Below are 17,997 nucleotides of genomic sequence, written 5' to 3'. Positions count from 1 at the left end.
CTTCAGCAGTCGAACACCTGCACACACAACTCGTCGAGCTCTTCCCTAGTCTTGGAGGCAAGCTTTTGGGATCGTGTGGGTACTTGTGTCGGTCGATTCTCACATCCAAGGCCCTTAGCTCTGTAACAATGGCGACCAGCGTTGCAGCGATGCAGTCTGTCTCCGTGGCCCAGGTACTGCCCCTAATGAGGCTCACTTTCATGTGGATTTCCGTCCTGTCGGTGAATGCTTTCGATGCTTAGTCTACAATGAAACCAACACGTTGACGATCGTTGAAGGGGGCAGGGAAATTGCACATTGGCTTTTGAGAGTGGTCAATTGAGTCGAGCATTGCACAGTGACGGTCTGTGACGAGAGAGTTGTGTGCTTGAAGACTTCGAATGTCGTACCTTCAGCACATCGCGATGAGGTCATGGTGCTTTTGGGCGACTCAAGCGTCACTATAGTGCAGTGATGGGTATCTAGAACAAAATTGGGGACATGGCTGGAAGCTTAAAGGAGCTGACTTGTGGATTTGTGTGTATCAAATTGCCGTCGTCGTGACAATGTGGGCTATTGCGGAAGCTAATGAAGTAGGCATCGCTATGTCATTCTCTTGCAGGTTAACACTGTGGGGTCGGCCGTTGTTGGAAAAAGCACATTGCCCAACTCTGCGTTTTTGGGATGCAAGAGTAAGGTCTCCGCAAATGTGACCCTCGGTGTCGCCAAGGGCAAGAGCCGTGTTGTGTGCGAGGCTGAGGGCGAGAAGAAGAAGAAGGTGGACAGGTGGGCTGGACTCGGCAATGATATTTCCGATGACCAGCAAGACATCCAGCGGGGGAAGGGTATGGTGGACGCCCTCTTCCAGGGCGCTGTTGGCCTCGGAACCCAGGTTGTGACCATGAGCTCCTGGGACTACGTTAGTACTGGCCAGAGGACGTAAGAAAATCTCTCACCTATCCACTCTTATTGAACAACTAGTTGTATAAAGTTTTCTTTCTCTAATTCGCATTTACGCTCTGGTGGGTGGTATGAAACTTGTACTTCCCTTTGCTTTCTATTATGTACCCATGGTCGCTCACTCTTTCGGAATTTGCGAATTTGTAGTTACAACTTCGACAACATGAAGGACGGTCTCTACATTGCCCCTGCTTTCATGGACAAGTTGATTATTCACATCGCCAAGAACTTCATGAACTTGCCTGGTATCAAGGTACCCCTCATCCTGGGTATCTGGGGAGGAAAGGGTCAAGGAAAGTCCTTCCAGTGTGAGCTTGTTATGGCCAAGCTCGGCATTAACCCTATCGTCATGAGTGCTGGAGAGCTGGAGTCTGGAAACGCTGGAGAACCCGCCAAGCTCATCAGGCAGAGGTACAGGGAAGCCGCAGATGTCATCAAGAAGGGTAAGATGTGCGCCCTCTTCATCAACGATCTCGACGCTGGTGCTGGACGTATGGGAGGTACCACCCAATACACTGTCAACAACCAGATGGTGAACGCCACCCTCATGAACATCGCCGACAGCCCCACCAACGTGCAGCTGCCCGGAGTGTACAACAAGGAAGAGATCCCTCGTGTGCCAATCATCGTGACCGGAAACGATTTCTCGACTTTGTACGCACCCCTGATCCGTGATGGGCGTATGGAGAAGTTCTACTGGGCGCCCACCCGTGAGGACCGAATTGGTGTGTGCAAGGGTATCTTCAGATTGGACAACGTCAGCGACGACAATGTTACCAAGTTGGTTGACCAATTCCCTGGACAGTCCATCGGTATGTAATAAAAGGCCCTACTGATTCTCGCGTTCAGCTGGATGATGCTGGTTTAATATTAATTTATTGAAACTGTGGCTTCGACTGAATTCTAACCTGAACTATCTCGTAACTCAGATTTCTTCGGTGCCCTGAGGGCGCGTGTGTACGACGACGAGGTGAGGAAGTGGATCGCAGGTACGGGAGTGGAGAACATCGGAAAGAACTTGGTGAACTCCAAGAACGGACCCCCAACCTTCGAGAAGCCCGCCATGACCATCGAGAAGCTGATGGAGTACGGAGAAATGTTGGTGCAGGAGCAACAGAACGTAAAGCGTGTACAGCTCGCCGAACAATATCTGTCTTCCGCCGCACTGGGAGATGCCAACGCCGATGCCATCAAGCAAGGAACTTTCTACGCCGGAGGCCAAGCTCCAGCGTCCCAGTAGAGGAACCGCCGCGGCGCGGTGGGCAGAGAGGCGTGGCGAAGGCAAGCGAAGGAATAGAGATGCAAAGTGTCCAGGACATGAGACTAGCACTGATCTCAGCGTCCTGTGGAATCTAGTGCCTTGGGTGTGTTGAAGTGATCCTGCGTGCATGAAAGTGAAGGATTGCCATATCTCCCTGTTCCCAGTCCTCGCACTGAAATGGAGTGCCCATTCTGCAGCTGGAGGTGTCCATTCTGTACCAAAATGTATTTGCTGTGAATTAGCTCAATGACATCGCGTAGCGGTGTCGTTTCCAGCAGAGGCACTTTTACGCCTGGCACTTGCAGGCGGAGTGTGTGATCCTAATACAACTGATTTTTGAATCACCTCATGTTTGTGTCGCTATGTCATGGTTGTGTGCAACTTCTCTCATCGCTGCCTGCGATGTTGTCTTGCTTTACAACTACACATTGACTTATGTCTTGTCATTCTCCTCTCAGAATGTTCATCGTCGGCAACACACCTCTTTTTGAGTTAATTTTTACTTTCTCTTTGTTGAAAACGGTGAATACTAACGATCATCACTGAATGTATACTGAATGCTAGTGGAGCTGCATGATTTGTTCAGAGAATACAGCGGAATAAATTTATACCCTCTGCGCGATCATACCTAAATTTACTCCATAATTTTAAACGCAACTAATGAACTAATGAAAAGCAGTCAATATAACCTCTGTATGAATACAAATAGAAATGTGTTTGTGAACAAATAGAAATAATCTTCCAGTGTCTGTTCCAGTTCAATTGAGAACGGTTGTTTTCACTCATACAGTGACCTATTTTGTACCATTCACTGAATAGATTTTGAACCGAAACTACTTCGGTACACAACAATGTGTGCATACATATATACATATACATTGGAAAAATAGTTTGTGTAGACTGTAAAAAGATTGCGGCTTGTCTGTGATCATGAGATTTTTCTTGTTGTAGTTGATGACTGCCTACAAAGTGTAATTGCTAAAATGAAGAAATTGTTGAAGTGGATAATGTGGTTTGTTCCAATAAACGATAGTATGTATGTAACTGTTCCGCTGAAATCATGAAAACATTGTTACTTCAGCAAAGTTGTTTTCAAAATTTGCGTAAGTATAACCAGCGTGAGCGACTCAGTAGTACATGGATTATTTAGTTCAATTGCATATTCATTAAATTCTTTAGTGAATAATTGTTTTATTACTAATCAGTAATTCCATTTCGTACTACAACAACATATCGTATAAGTTTAATACTTTGTAGATAGCTAATTTAAAATTCCAAATGTGATAAGTGCTTTTTCAATTGCATTTTAAAGTCAGATTTTTTTAACAACTCAAACAGTTCATAACAATTTGATTATTTGGATCTTACGTAACAAAAGAAAATTAAAGATGTTTTAATTTATGTGTCTTATTCTCCATTTTATTAAATATTTCAACAAAATATAATAAGAATATCAATAAATTATGTTTTTTTTGCACACAATATTGTAATTTTTTATATTTTGTTTAAAAATCAATGTCTTCCATAATTATATTGTTAAATTTTAATTAAATGTAATAGAATTTTCGTTTTGTAATCAATGGTTATATAATTACTAATCCTAAAAAGTCTTTACTAAATAATTAAAATCAATTTTTATTTATATCAAACATGACATTAAAAATATGCACAATAATTATAAATAAATAAAAACTAATCAAGAATTGGATGCAAAAAATCCAATTTTGTTATTACCATCTTGTTTAAAACATGACTTTAGAAGCATGCATAACAACGACAAACAAATTGAAAAGTAATAAGATTTGGATGTAATAACACCAAATATTGTACAACCATCAAACTAAAAAGATGTCAAAATTCCAATTCTATTTTAATATTACCATCTAATTAAAAAAATCACCATTACAAAAGTTAAATGTGAGATTGGAATCCCAAAAAATAAAAATAAAAATACTATTGGGGAAAATGTCTGGGGAAAAAGCTTGAGAATACTTTTATTCCTGAAGCTTTCCATCATCTCCCTCCCTCTTTCTCTCCAGCACACTCTCCACAACGGAGCAATCGATGCGGGGTCAAGTTGGGCGATGGCGGAACGGACGAGTGAGACTCTGGAACTCACCCTCTCGTCCATGAGCCTCCATTTACTGAGTGACTGACTGAATGAATGAGTGAACGGGAGCATCGCGCCTCGCTTGCATCGATTGCCTGCCTGGACTTGAAGAATTAATACCCCAAAAAGAGCACAAGCGCCACTTTGCGGGACCCACATTCGCCACAGCTTGTGGTCGCGGTGAAGTGAGAGATAGCGGCACTAAGTGCAGCAGAATTGCATTGTGCTTGCCTTATCCGGTGCTCGGCCAATTCCTGCGAACTCTGCCACATTGTTGCCATTACCCAGTTGCGAATTTCTTTTACTTTCCGTTTTTATTTCCCCCGTAAATTTTATTTCTGTTATTTACTTTGTGTTCGGGTATCTGACGACTGCTGTGGCTTAAGAGGTTTGCAGCCAAGCAAATATCTCCCCGCGGGTTGCTTTGTCGCAATTGGCCCTGGCGTTCTATCTCCTCCTCCTTTCTGTCCACACGGCGCGCGTTCGGAGGCTGTCTACTTGGTATAAGGTTACTGAGCCGCTATCTGCAGTTCAGAATCGGATTCGATTGCATGAAGGTTGATCAGCAGCGTTGTCTCAGAAAATAGTTCTGCTCTTGCTGGGTTTGCATCTTCAGTCGATCTGCCCTTATGGCTTCCAGCTGCGCAGTTATGCAGTCCATCGCCGTTGCGAAGGTACTCTTCTCTCCGGACATCCTTCCTCAACCTGTTGTTGTTGTTGTTGTTGTTGTTCTTTTCGTTCTTATGTGTAATCGTTGTCAATTTAGGATACATGGCAGCGGTGTTAAGCCGAGGGTGATTTCCTTTTGAATCTCAGCGTCTGGTGGTGACCATAAATAGGAAATTCCTAACATGTCATGGTTGGAGTGCAGGTGCAGGCCTCAGTTAGTGCGCAGGCAACTAGCAAGAGCACTCTACCAAGCTCTGCGCTGTTCGGGTGCAGTAGCAAGGTCTCCGTAAATGTGACCCTCGGCGTCGCCAAGGGCAAGAGCCGTGTTGTGTGCGAGGCCGAGGGCGAGAAGAAGAAGGTGGACAGGTGGGCTGGACTCGGCAATGACATCTCCGATGACCAGCAAGACATCCAGCGGGGGAAGGGTATGGTGGACGCCCTCTTCCAGGGCGCTACGGGCCTCGGAACCCAGGTTGTGACCATGAGCTCCTGGGACTACGTTAGCACTGCACAACGGACGTACGCGGGCTTCTCCTTAACAATATGCTTGTTACTCGAATTTGTGATAGTTTTGCACCATGTCTGTTCTTGAGTCAAGTTTGCGGTATGCAGTGGGCCTTGAGAACTTGGTCATTCCTAGTGCTCACAGAAGTGCTACGACGGATGTTGCGAATTGTGCAGTTACAACTTTGACAACACGAGTGATGGGCTGTACATTGCGCCTGCTTTCATGGACAAGCTGGTGATTCACGTCTGCAAGAACTTCATGAACTTACCGGGCATTAAGGTTCCTCTCATCCTCGGCGTGTGGGGTGGTAAGGGTCAGGGAAAGTCTTTCCAGAGTGAGCTGGTCATGAAGAAGCTCGGAATCAAGTGAGTAAAAACTTCTGCTTACTTCAGGAGTTCCTTAAGATATGCAGTTCAGGACGGGGGTTGCTAAGCAGCCTCGTTACGTTGTCCTTCGAGATCTCTATGTGCCAGTAAGTGAAAGCATGCACTGCTTTTGATGGTTACTTCGTTGTTTCTGGTGGTCGCTTGGCGGTAATCACCTTTCCGACAAACGGTTGTAGCGATTCCATGTGAAATACTTTCGACGTGTCCCATCGACTTTCGGTTATCCATGTGTTTGAACTTATTGTTTCCCGTTTTCTTTCATGTCACAGACACTTACTTTGAGTAAAACATTTCGATGACTTCGTTACTTTCAAACTTTGCTCTATGGCGCTGGGGCAAAATTTAATTAAGACAATGTCTGCAGCCCTATCATGATGAGTGCTGGAGAATTGGAGTCTGGAAACGCCGGAGAACCCGCCAAGCTCATCAGGCAGAGGTACAGGGAAGCTGCAGCCATCATCCAGAAGGGTAAGATGTGCTGTCTCTTCATCAACGATCTCGACGCTGGTGCTGGACGTATGGGAGGTACCACCCAATACACTGTCAACAACCAGATGGTGAACGCCACCCTCATGAACATCGCCGACAGCCCCACCAACGTGCAGCTGCCCGGAGTGTACAACAAGGAAGAGATCCCTCGTGTGCCAATCATCGTGACCGGAAACGATTTCTCGACTTTGTACGCACCCCTGATCCGTGATGGGCGTATGGAGAAGTTCTACTGGGCGCCCACCCGTGAGGACAGAATTGGTGTGTGCAAGGGTATCTTCAGATTGGACAACATCAGCGACGACAACGTCACCAAGATGGTCGATATGTTTCCTGGGCAATCCATCGGTGAGCTTCCAGCGACCCCCCATTTGCCTCTAACACCGCAATTTCGGAATGATCTGGGTACTAATTACGAACTTCAGAACTCAGAAAAAACTGACCCTATCTCTCCCGCATGCAGACTTCTTCGGCGCTTTGAGGGCCCGAGTGTACGACGACGAGGTTAGGAACTGGATTTCAGCAACCGGAGTGGAGAACCTCGGAAAGAACTTGGTAAACTCCAAGGATGGCCCCCCGGAATTCAAGAAGCCCGCCATGACCATCGAGAAGCTGATGGAGTATGGACAAATGTTGGTGCAAGAGCAGCAAAACGTGAAGCGAGTCCAACTTGCAGAGCAATACCTGAATTCCGCTGCCCTCGGTGACGCAAACGCCGATGCCATCAAGCAAGGAAAATTCTGAAGATAAAGCTCACACTTTTGCAACCCTCACTTGCAAGTTGGGCCCAATATAGAGCAACCTATCTCGTGCACAGCCTTCTCCTCCAGCCCTTTGATTCACAGCCTAGTTGTGCACATGGACTACACTCACAACTACCCTAGTGTGTGTTGTAGAGAAGAGCTCCCCCTCTGAGCATCAAATGCCGATGATGCTCGGGGTGTAATCGGGTCTCTTATGCCCTTCTTTGCGAAGATAATTGAAGGTGGTCCAGCTTTTTACTCATGTGAAGCATTCGAGCTCATCAGAACTTGTCTCGTGTCATCTGGATTGTTGATGCTTCACCACAAATTTATCTTATTCTAATTTCACACTAGCACATCCTCATACACCTTCATAAACTTACTGACTCTCTCACTCACTGCAGTCTGATTTTCACAAACGGCGCGGCCCGTCAGGGGGTGTATTGCCGCCTCGCCTTCGCGGGCACCCACACGCGTGGTACCCCTACCAGTAGTTTGTTATCATCTCTGGACATAGTGGGTGCAATGGTAGAACGTTGCATCACCCTTGTTCAACATCCATAATTAAACATTTTATTTTGTGGTATTATTTGGATGAACATTGGTTAGGGACCCTTTTTCTTAGGGTGGCAATCTCCTCGCCTTGCCATGTACCTCGTTGTTTGCACTTACAGTCAATAAGGTTTATATTCCCATGCGTTAAAAGTACTGTTGTGAGGTATGAATTGTTCGAAATTTGGTCTCTGTTACAAAAACAAGTTTAGTATTATTCACAAGATACGTATATATAAATATCGGCATGTAGGGAGAAAAAAAAATAGGAAACAAGAATTACCCCTATATTTAAACCGAAATGCGGTTATAACATTTTTCGACAATAGTATCCATGAATCCTGTAAACTTTAACCAAAACATCAACAAACCTTCTGGATTTTGATTTCATAGAATACAAATTACATGTATAATAAAACACTTTCCACCCCCTTTCGTCTCGCACATCTTAAACCTCGGATGAAGGCGGATGAACGTCGTGGTCTTCAAATTACAGTTCCCACATTTATCTGGATCGTGAGCCCGGGGAAGTGCTGAGGTCGCGGCAGGTTTTACTTTAAAGGTAACGGTAAAGTTTATCCGGAACCCAGAACGAAAAAGGATCAGGATGGTGGGTTCGGTGCAGAATCGTCAGTCAGTCTCTCCGGAGCGGCATGGGAAGACATTTGCAGTGTGTGTGTGTTTGTGGACGTGCAGCGGTGGGCAATTCTACAATCGTTGCGCAATTTGGCCTCTGAGTTTATGCTTCTCATACTCATTTTTCATGTCATGACGCTCAGTTCTTGCAGGATTCCTCTTCGATGCCGAAAATTCCGTCACCTGCACACCTGAATTGCTTTGCTTCGCGTTTTGGCGTGATACTGAATTTTAGGGTTCGAGGTCGTGCATTTGTAGAAGAAGTGGTAAGAGGAGTATGTGGATCGTTAAGCTTTGATTCGAAAGGAGGTGATCGAGCTTTAGGTCAGGTGTCAAATCATGGCGGTGGAGATTGTGGAGGAAGAAGCTATTGAAGCCATGGAAAAGCTCGAGAAGGGTGGCGAGGTTGGGGTGAGTGAAGAGGAGCTGGGTGATGAAGGTGAGGAGGACATGCCGTGGGATTCCTCCTATTCTGCATTCAAATTTTCGCCCTCTGCTGTGGATGCTAATTGCTCGGCTGATCTGATCTGGAACAAAATTGAATTGGCCGAGAGGTACATTTTTTTCGATATCTTTGTGAATTATTACTGACGTGGGCGATCTGCTAGGGTTAGCGCGTCGAAGGTGCTTCTCGTAGATCTATATAGTGTGTTGTAGGTCCGAAGGCTAAGCACAAAAATTCCCTTTAAACATGAGTTTTAGATTACGGAGGATTTTGTGTCAGCATTGCGGACACTCACAGAGTTGAGGATAAATTCTATCATCTTCACCTACTTCCAGAATTTTTTCGATTTTTCAATGTGCTGTTGAATGCTACGTTGTGCTCAAGTTGGAAGAGTATCATCCTAGTCAATGCGTTAGCAGTCAGTGTTATATCTCTTGCAGCTATTCTCGAGGAATTCAATTTAGCAAGCATGCTGTCATGTGGAGACAGGTTCTTGGTTAGCGCCATGTATCAGGATGCAGCCTCAACAGCTACGACTATCCTGCAAACATTATCCTGTCTCATGCACTTAAGCGACCATGAAGAAAGCTGCGGCAGTGATAGGGAGGATATTACAGAAGATGCTGAGGTTGGCAAGTCCGAACATGAAGAAATGTTGGAGTGTGCGGGCATGGTATTGCTTCAGAGCTACCGTGCAATAGGCAGGTGAGTGTAAGAAAAACGTTCCGATTCCAGTTGTTTTTTTGTCAAAGAGGTATGCGAATCCCTTTTTTGTTGTGTGTACTCTCTATCAACTCTACAATTGTGCCTTATGTTTGCATGCGGACCTGAGAATTGGGGCCACTCATTTGTTCTCTTATTTATCTGAAGTGATAACCGTCGTTTACGTAGTTGTAACTAATATGCTGTTTGATTCCATGGAGATTATGTACCTTATGGGATTGAGTTATTGAAAGTTGTTAGGTTGTCTGCTTGTGGTTGGTTGCAGAGTTGGCGAATTTTTCGATTCACTCAAAGCGCTTAATGTTGGAGTTGCTGAATGGCCACCATTTCTTGTCGAAATAGGGTGTGTTCCCAATTGATGCCCTTTGCATTCACAGTTGGCTTCATATCTTGTGGTCTATCTCCTGATTTTCCATTATTCTTTCGTCAGCTTAAGTGCAAGTAAGTATTACGTTTTGTGTGCTTCGTTGGTGGTAACCGGAGACGAGTGTTAAGATTTTGAGAGATTTTTATATAGCCGGAATTTAAAGAGCCTCTGATTACACTTGACTTTCAAGGTTCACCCGTGTTCCCCCCCTTTAAGTTTTTTGAAAATGTGGAAACAGTGAGGATTGTAACACATTTGTGTCCTCAGGGCCTGTTTGCAAGTAGCAGATGGCGCGTTTCCGGCCGCGCGAGCTGCGCTTGAAGAATTTCTGGCTTTTCGGAGTATGTGCTTATTGGAAGAGGCATATGCGGAAATTGTGGAACTCTACGTCATCAAAGTGCTTGCAGAAGGGCTTCAGGAAACTGAGCATGCATTGGACTGGGTGAAACGTGCAAGTTTAACTCAGGACAGACGTTCGGTAGGTCTTCTGGTCATGTTTCAAGTTAAAGATTTTCTTTCTCGCTTTTTTCTGCTTTTATTGGCCCTGGTTGTGAAGCAGATGTAAAAATTTATGGTAATTTCTAGTCTCATATTCTCAATCTTGCATGTTTTTGCGAAGGTTCTGTTGAAGAAAATCCAGTTGCAGATAGAACAAGCCAAATTTGCTGAAGTGGTCCTCAAGCCAATTGCCGAGTCCACCTCAAGTTTAAATTCTGGCACCCCAACCGCCGTGCTGGAATCTATTCACATAAAAGAACCAGTGAAGGATATGGAAACAGAAGAAAGTAGCGACCCAAGATGTCAATTGAATACTTGTAAAGCAGCTGATGATTCATCGATAAGTTCAAAATCTATGGCTTTGTTGAAGAAGTTAAACGTCTCGGAAGGTTTTTTCTCTCTAAAGACGCTGCTGGAGCTGGCATTCGCACGAGTGAGCGCTGCTACTTCAGCATGGCATCCTCTTTCTTCAGAGCATCTGGAAGGGAATGTGTTACGCTTTGGGGCTCTTGTAGCACTATTTTTCTTCCTCAGACACTTTCCAACATGGAGAAGGTGTGTGGACCATGGTTATCTGTCATTTAATTTTCTGTTGTGCAACTATCTGTCGTTTTTTCTGCTGTATTTCGTTTGTTGCATTAGCATCCCTGTGTTAGGTATGCTTGTAGCCTTTATATATGTGGGAGTTTTATTTGTGAGAATTTTTTTAAATACTGCTGGAAGCCTCGATTCCTGCTAATCTACCTCTGTTAAGTTGATTCGCTCTCTTTGTGTGTTTGTGTAGGTTTATAGGCAAAGCAATTAACTCCTTTGGAGTAGGAATACGTGACTTCTGGCAGTTAGCATTTAGTGTACAAATCAATCCCTTAGCTGCAGTGAATCCCATCTCCGCTGCATATGGATAGACTCAAGTTTTAACCAGCCTCCGCACAACTCGCGAAGTGGATAGTTTTTACTACAATTAGAATGTCGCTGTAATTTTGTGTCAACGTTTTCTAAGGGTTTTTTGAGTTTGTCTGAAGTGATCCACCTCCGATCATGTTTATGGAGGTTCCTTGCCCCTGAAGGCGGTAGCCCTTGGATAGGGCCCCTTATATTAAAAGCTGCCTGAGAAAACGAAACCCCTTTCGCAAGGTTCTGGTAATGGAATTGCCTCAAAATAAATGTTTCAACGGACTTGTTGCTCAGGGTTGCTTTCCTTGGTTTAGGATTTCTGTATCTGCAACTTCATGCGTGTGGTTCTTCCTTTCTTCCTTTCTTCCTTTCTTCTTCTCCTCTCGCTATTTTTACCCGTGGTTCTCTCGATCGTTTGAAGACTGCTGATAATTTCAAAAAAATCTCAATGACGTGTGAGATGAATTGGTATCTTACAGGAAACCTTGGCGTTGTTCCCTACATGTCATTTGGCTTACTGATGATCATTGATTAGTAACCCAGACAGCACAAGTCGTTGTGTCTTAGATTTGTTGATCAGCTGTTCTCATGTTTTTGGTAAATGGCAAATCAAGCCAAATTGTAAACCTATGTTTTGGTCTACTACACTTTTCAATGTGTTGGTGACAAGGGATGAAACTTTCAAATGGTTTCAGAGTAACCCTGACGTTTGAGAGACCTTTGACTACTTTCGATCGTAAACATTGACTTTTAAAATGGTTATCACGCTTTGAAACGCGCAGTGATGTATTTCCATGCTGTTGGGTTTTTCCATGAGAGAAGCAGCAATTCAATGTTGAGGACTCATGAACTGGAAACTAATATTAGCAACAAATATACCACTTTTCAAGTTGCAGTGCTGGAACATCCACTGAAAGGCCATGCAATCGATGTAAAATTGTAAAGATAAACGACAAAATCTATGGGAAGAGACGAAGTTTCTTCAGTGCATCGCAGATTGAAGCAATGAAAAAGTCTGTGACGGGGAGGCAGCAGGCAGCGATGGTGGTTGGCGTGGGTGCGAGGCTCTAAACCGCATCACCATTCACCAGAGTCTTATTATCATATTGTTTATCTCGTCACTCGTGGGCTCAGGTGCGCGCCATCGTTCCGTCAAGTCCAAACCAACTTATTTCTCTTCTCCCTGTTCTGAAATCATCTTTGCCTTGAATAGCCTTCTCGATTCCGGGGAGCTTGTAAGGTAGAGGGAGGGAGGGGACATGACAGAAGCCCTCCACTGCCCCTCCGGAATGGCGTCCTCTCTCGTCGTGTGCCGCTACGGCGTAACGTCCTCTTCACCACCCACTGCCACGCTGCAGGTTTGCTGCTGCAATTGTTCCTCTGGAGTCAAGGGTTTTACGCGATGTTAGCTGAGTGTATTACTTCGAGAATGTGTCGAATTGGTTGTTCGCTTATTTTGGTGGACAGGGGTGTAGTTTGTGAGGTCTTCTGAATTTGTGGGTTTTTTGAGAACGTAACTTGAATTGCTGGGATCGAAGGCTACCTTACTAATTCTACAGAGTGATTGCGACGGAATTATGGCACGGTCAGGTTTCTTTTGGGAGCTACTTTCACAGAATGCACATTCCATGTGTTCCACTCTCATCCTTAATGTGAGAAGCAGAATTTTCCACTTCTGAGCAAGTAGATGAGTTCACGAGGGTAGAATGAGTTTTCAACGATTAGGCCGGCGTGAGAACGAGAAAAGTTGATTTCTTATTTGGCATTGTGTTACCTCTGAGGATTTTTGGATACTTTTTCAGGGTTTGGCGATGAGGAAGGGTCCGTGTAGAGCAGTCAAGGAGAGTGTGGAAAGTGCCCGGGTCTTCTTGAGGCAAAATCATTCTGTGCAAGTGTGTCTTACAACGGCAAGCTCGGATAGGCCAAATGAGTTGTCAGGGGGTGCCTCGCTGCTCTGTGGGTGGGGTCGGAAGCAGAGAGTCACTGCGCTCAGGTGGGGAAGGCAGCTGTGGTGTCTACCTGCAGCTCTTGAAAGCTTCGATGCTGGGGAAGTTGCTGAGCAATTGGTGAGAATTTGCATTTGTAATCCGTCATCATCATGCATACTGAATGAAGGAATATAAACCTACGTATCACGAAGTGCAAGTGAAAAGATTCTTTATAGATAAATGCCTAATTTGTATTTTGGCCGGGGTTTCAGTCTCATTGGCAAGCTTCGATAAAGAGGCGTGGCCTGGTTTTCATCCTCAGTTCTTTGATCGTTACTGGAGCTCTAGCCAGCTTTGCACTTCAGCCCTCATGTATGTTCGTTCTTCAATTTATTCCACCAAGTGTGGTGATTTTATGAAGTGGATAACAGTGTTTTTTTTTTTTTTTTTTTTTTTTTTTTGCGTTGTTGATTATTAACGGTAGTCTAGCTGCAGGTGTAGTGATCAATCTTTGTGGTTCATTTGCACGTGACGTATTGACAAGGCTACCCTTTGCTTGCTTCCAGTATCGTTGACAGAAGAAAATCTCCTCTTTCTTGAGGCATGGCGAACTGTTGATCGTGCTTATGTGGACAAATCCTTTAATGGTCAGAGCTGGTTTAGGTACCGGGAAGACGCTTTAAAGAAAGAGCCCATGAAAACACGAGAGGAAACTTGTACGGTCTTGTTCTTCTCCTTTATCCAATCAAATCTTGATGTTGAAATTGTCATAAGTTGATTATAACTTAGGGTAGGCATTAAATCACAGTTCCCCCAACAGATTTATTCCCTTGAGTAGCATGCAGAATGAGTTCAAATCCAAACAATTTTTGGTCACTGCTCTTATCTCCTCTGCAATGTACCTTCATTTGAAATAGCGTTTAGGGTCTTTATTGTAAACATGGATGATGTTACCGTTCTGTGCGTATTCATCTTCCATGTCAAGCAGCTGGGGATTAAGCTGACTCAATTTTAATCAGGATTGGCTCTGTGCATACCGTGGTTGCTCAGACGCAGCCATTCGAAAGATGCTGGCCACTCTGGACGACCCTTTCACCCGATTTTTGGAGCCGGAGAAGTTCAAAAGTTTGCAGGTAAATAACGATTTCCAAGAACTGTTACCAACCGGTGGCAGCTTTTCTCAAGTGCTTTGTTCAATTTAGATGCTTATCTGTTCAAAAAACGAGGATTTTCTTCTACTTTATTAATATGTGTTTTTGTTTCCTCTTTCCTAACTAAATCTCTACTAACTGAAGTGCCTTATGTGATATCTGACAAGCAGTCAGGTACAAATGGTGCTGTGACGGGGGTTGGATTGGAAGTTGGTTTCAACACAAGCGATTCAAGTACCTCAAATACAGATTTGGTGGTAGTATCCCCAGTATCGGGGGGGCCTGCCGCGCGTGCAGGAGTACTTCCAGGGGATGTTATCACAGCTATTGACGGTGTCCCAACCCATGGCATGGGTCTTTATGACGCAGCAAGGCGTCTGCAGTAAGTTGACCATTGAGATTTATGAAGGAAAGCAACAAAATGTCACATTGATTGGGCTTCTAAACGAAATTGGATAACGCAAGTGTAGGGAATGTCTATGTGTCAGATGCAAAACTACCCTTTGCATTCATTTTATGGGACTAGACAATGTTTCCTGAGAATGACGCAGGTTTCTTATCTCTTTACTTATCGTAGGTTTTTATTTGATACTTCTCTCTGGTTTTTATAACAGGGGTCCTGTACAATCGCAAGTTGAACTGACGCTACTAAAGAAAGATGCTACAACACCAAGTACTATTACGGTCTTGTAAGCTCCATCACCGCTTTCGATGTAAGTGATTATGTTTTTGAGCGATCCCATTTAAAACTGTATAACTGGATTTCTAGCCGCTAAACCCTCCACTGTTTTTACAGGAGAGAGAAGATCACGCTAAACCCAGTCACTTGGCGATTGTGTGAAATGAAACAAAATGACGGATCGGCTCCATTAAAGTTGGGCTATATTCGGCTCTCCACCTTCAATCAGAATTCCTCCAGTACGTCCACGATGCTCTCTTGTTTGACTTCACATGTGAATTAATATTTGAACTTCTTACTTGCGCTCCATGACGACAACTTCAACATGGTTCTCTGAGACATCCTCTTTTGATGCTTGTTTTAAAATTCCATCAAAGTCTTGCAAAAAAAGTCAGTTTCCTATGCTTCGAGATTGATAGAGCGCACTTTTTCTAAATTTTAGCGGTGTATTCTGATAAATTTTGTTTGTTTCTTTTTTTTTTTTTTTTTTTTTTTTTTTTTTACAAATTAGGTGCTGTAAAGAAAGCTATCGAGACTTTGCAGGAGAGTGGGGCAGCCGCATTCATACTCGACATTCGTAATAACAGGTTTTACTATATATCAACTCTGCATGTTACAGGCAACACTAGAGCTGACACAACTTTTTAGAACAGTTAGATCTGAATGGCTAACATTAGGCTTGGTTTGATAATGCTTAGTTGAAACATTTGTCTAACGTGACCAAAAAGCACAAGGGTTCATGCTTGCAATAGTCTGAAAGTTATCAAATCAGCAGTAAGCAAAGAAGTGTCCCTGCTAGAACTCTGTCCAGCATGTTTGTGAGTATTCTTGTTCGCCTCAGTTTACCAGTTATGAACATTTTTCTTTTATAGAAATCTTTGACATGGATGTTGTGTCGTGTTTCAGTGGTGGCCTGTTTCCTTCTGGAGTCGAGATTGCAAAGATGTGGTAAGTTATAAGAACTCATTTTGCGTTGACCCAGTATCTGTTTACTATTGTAGTCGGTCGCCGATTTAAGTGTTTGGTATTGTCATCCGATGTCTTTCGGCTAGCTAGTCGTAGCAAGTCAGGACTGATTTTACAGTGAAGTATGAAAGGGAATGTTTTCTTGGTATTTCTCTACCAAGTATCTTCAACAGAAATTTTGCAGGATGATTCTAAGCTTGTAGTTGGATTGTCACCAGGCTAGACAAAGGCGTCATTGTCTACATTGCAGACAGCATGGGCGTTCGAGATATTTATGATACTGATGGGGATTCAGCTATCTCTACCAAAGAGCCTCTAGCTGTACTTGTAAGCTGGTTCAAGTATCTCTTTCCAGTTTAACTTGCTCTGAGGCACCATTAATTGTAGAAGTTTTTATATGTAAGCAATTTGATTATCTTGTGGATTTCAAGTTTTTGTCTTGTGTTGAAAGCCGCATCAGTACCTCATGTATCTGAAGGAGGCTCTTCATACGTCTTGTAGTATACATATTTTCAGGAAATTTGTGGATATTTGATGCCAGGTAAACAAGGGCACAGCGAGTGCTAGTGAAATTCTAGCGGGTGCTCTTAAGGACAACAAACGAGCTGTTATTCTTGGAGAACCCACGTTTGGAAAAGGGTTAGTATTGACTGTCGTTTAGAATCATTTTATCTCCATTTTTTTTTTGTTAGTCACACATCTCTAGTCTCTTCTCTAATTCATGACTACTGGCCGAGCAGGAGAATACAGTCCGTGTTTCAGTTGTCTGATGGTTCAGGCATGGCCGTAACCATTGCTCGCTACGAAACTCCTGCTCACATCAACATTGACAAGGTGCTCCACCTCTCCTCTTACCATTGAATTCAATTTTGTTGAGTAAACTGGATGATTGAACCTTGGTATCTGCTTTAGGTTTCTGAATGACCACAAGAAAGGCTTACTCCCCTCGTCAACTTGTTGGATATCTTATTTCGTACCTGTTTGTAGATTTGAGGAGTTTGTGTTGCCTTTCTTCACTATTGTTATTGTAGTTCAGAAGGCGGCAATTTTCTCGAAAATGCTCGTTTATGGAGAGTTTGCGAAGCTAATTCTGTACATGATGTTGTGGTTTCTCCAATGAATGATTGCAGGTGGGTATCACACCAGATCGCCCTCTTCCTGCCGTACTTCCTATGGACGAGGAGGCTTTCTGCCGTTGCATTGAAGATCCAAACGCAGATTGCAACGTTTCTTTCACTTCACTGTTTAGTCGATAGTCGGTCAAATGTAGTGATAGAAAGTTCATGTTTTCTGATAATCTTGCACGTTTTAGCTCTCAAACCCCTTGCATCCTAAGCTAAGTGTGCTGGGTTATTGGTTGTACGTACGTTCATGGCGAAGTTTGAGTAAGATGCCAGTTCTTAGTTGTACCCTTATTATTCATTTATTGAAGGTGATCCACACATGGGTTCCTAGCAGGTTCTTGTTCAAGGTGACCACTACTTTATACATTCTTAAGTGGTGCAAGGATTCATCTGAGAGTGGTCGCAAGAACTTTAGAAATCTAATCCGATGTATTGTACGTGCAAAATTTGTTATATGACGTTGAGTATTCCTAACTGATCAGACCCTTCTGACCTGCACAAGACTGGTAGAGCAGTATCTCAATTTGTGTACATAAACGAAATGAAACACCCTGTAATTGTATGACTTTTCTCATGGATATTCTCAGCAGGTAAGCCACCCATCACAAATTCATGTACATAAGAGATACGATGCTAATTTACCTATGTGAAGCATCTTTATGACATTTCTAGGCCTCCATGTCAACACTCAAGTCCAGAGTTCCACAGCAAGTCTTCACGACAGTTTTCACTTCAAGTTTAGAGATTGATTCTTGTAGGATTTGGAGCCTAGACATTTTCCATGAATATCTATCAACTTGACCAAAGGATCAATCCACCGTGCGTAGTATCTGAAGAGAGTTCCCAAAATGTACAGTACCTCATGATTTCCAATTCTTTAGGAGCAATGTTCCAATTGGTTATCAGTAGGACCACTCTTGTGCATTATT

At 43.6% G+C, this 17,997-nt stretch overlaps 4 protein-coding genes across 6 annotated transcripts; all 4 read left to right on the top strand.

Moving 5' to 3' along the window:
• The first annotated feature begins 24 nt into the window (after window positions 1–24).
• On the top strand, window positions 25–2,544 carry LOC112286590 (ribulose bisphosphate carboxylase/oxygenase activase, chloroplastic). Its single transcript, XM_024528584.3, has 4 exons — window positions 25–173; window positions 602–918; window positions 1,087–1,751; window positions 1,869–2,544. Exons 1-4 carry the CDS (start codon window positions 129–131, stop codon window positions 2,177–2,179), a joined length of 1,338 nt encoding a protein of 445 aa, XP_024384352.1. The 5' UTR covers window positions 25–128; the 3' UTR covers window positions 2,180–2,544.
• Window positions 2,545–4,855: 2,311 nt separating this feature from the next.
• LOC112286996 (ribulose bisphosphate carboxylase/oxygenase activase 2, chloroplastic) lies at window positions 4,856–7,367 on the top strand. The gene is made up of 5 exons (XM_024529553.3): window positions 4,856–4,984; window positions 5,182–5,498; window positions 5,661–5,852; window positions 6,238–6,710; window positions 6,826–7,367. Exons 1-5 carry the CDS (start codon window positions 4,940–4,942, stop codon window positions 7,104–7,106), a joined length of 1,308 nt encoding a protein of 435 aa, XP_024385321.1. The 5' UTR covers window positions 4,856–4,939; the 3' UTR covers window positions 7,107–7,367.
• An 870-nt stretch (window positions 7,368–8,237) lies between these two features.
• Window positions 8,238–11,513, top strand: LOC112286997 (protein APEM9). Of its 2 annotated transcripts, XM_090252934.1 has the most exons (7): window positions 8,238–8,355; window positions 8,446–8,847; window positions 9,228–9,443; window positions 9,727–9,804; window positions 10,096–10,306; window positions 10,448–10,881; window positions 11,111–11,513. In XM_090252934.1, the coding sequence occupies exons 2-7, from the start codon at window positions 8,633–8,635 to the stop codon at window positions 11,229–11,231; spliced, it is 1,275 nt and encodes a 424-aa protein (XP_090109060.1). In that variant the 5' UTR covers window positions 8,238–8,355; window positions 8,446–8,632; the 3' UTR covers window positions 11,232–11,513. The 2 variants fall into 2 exon arrangements, with proteins under 2 accessions (XP_090109060.1, XP_024385322.1); XM_024529554.3 differs by having other exon boundaries at window positions 8,287–8,847.
• A 788-nt stretch (window positions 11,514–12,301) lies between these two features.
• On the top strand, window positions 12,302–17,542 carry LOC112286995 (carboxyl-terminal-processing peptidase 2, chloroplastic). Of its 2 annotated transcripts, none has more exons than XM_024529550.3 (14): window positions 12,302–12,578; window positions 13,023–13,286; window positions 13,421–13,520; window positions 13,715–13,864; window positions 14,199–14,281; window positions 14,470–14,681; window positions 14,914–14,988; window positions 15,096–15,217; window positions 15,490–15,565; window positions 15,885–15,926; window positions 16,163–16,271; window positions 16,486–16,583; window positions 16,685–16,778; window positions 17,075–17,542. In XM_024529550.3, exons 1-14 carry the CDS (start codon window positions 12,480–12,482, stop codon window positions 17,198–17,200), a joined length of 1,650 nt encoding a protein of 549 aa, XP_024385318.1. In that variant the 5' UTR covers window positions 12,302–12,479; the 3' UTR covers window positions 17,201–17,542. The 2 variants fall into 2 exon arrangements, with proteins under 2 accessions (XP_024385318.1, XP_090109059.1); XM_090252933.1 differs by lacking the exon at window positions 12,302–12,578 and adding an exon at window positions 12,729–12,872.
• The last annotated feature ends 455 nt before the right edge of the window (window positions 17,543–17,997 follow it).

This window comes from Physcomitrium patens, chromosome 9, assembly GCF_059467195.1.
Source record: "Physcomitrium patens ecotype Gransden chromosome 9, ASM5946719v1, whole genome shotgun sequence".
NCBI lineage: Eukaryota > Viridiplantae > Streptophyta > Bryopsida > Funariales > Funariaceae > Physcomitrium > Physcomitrium patens.
The sequence above is the reverse complement of the archived record's forward strand: the minus strand, read 5'-3'. Positions and strand labels throughout refer to the sequence as shown.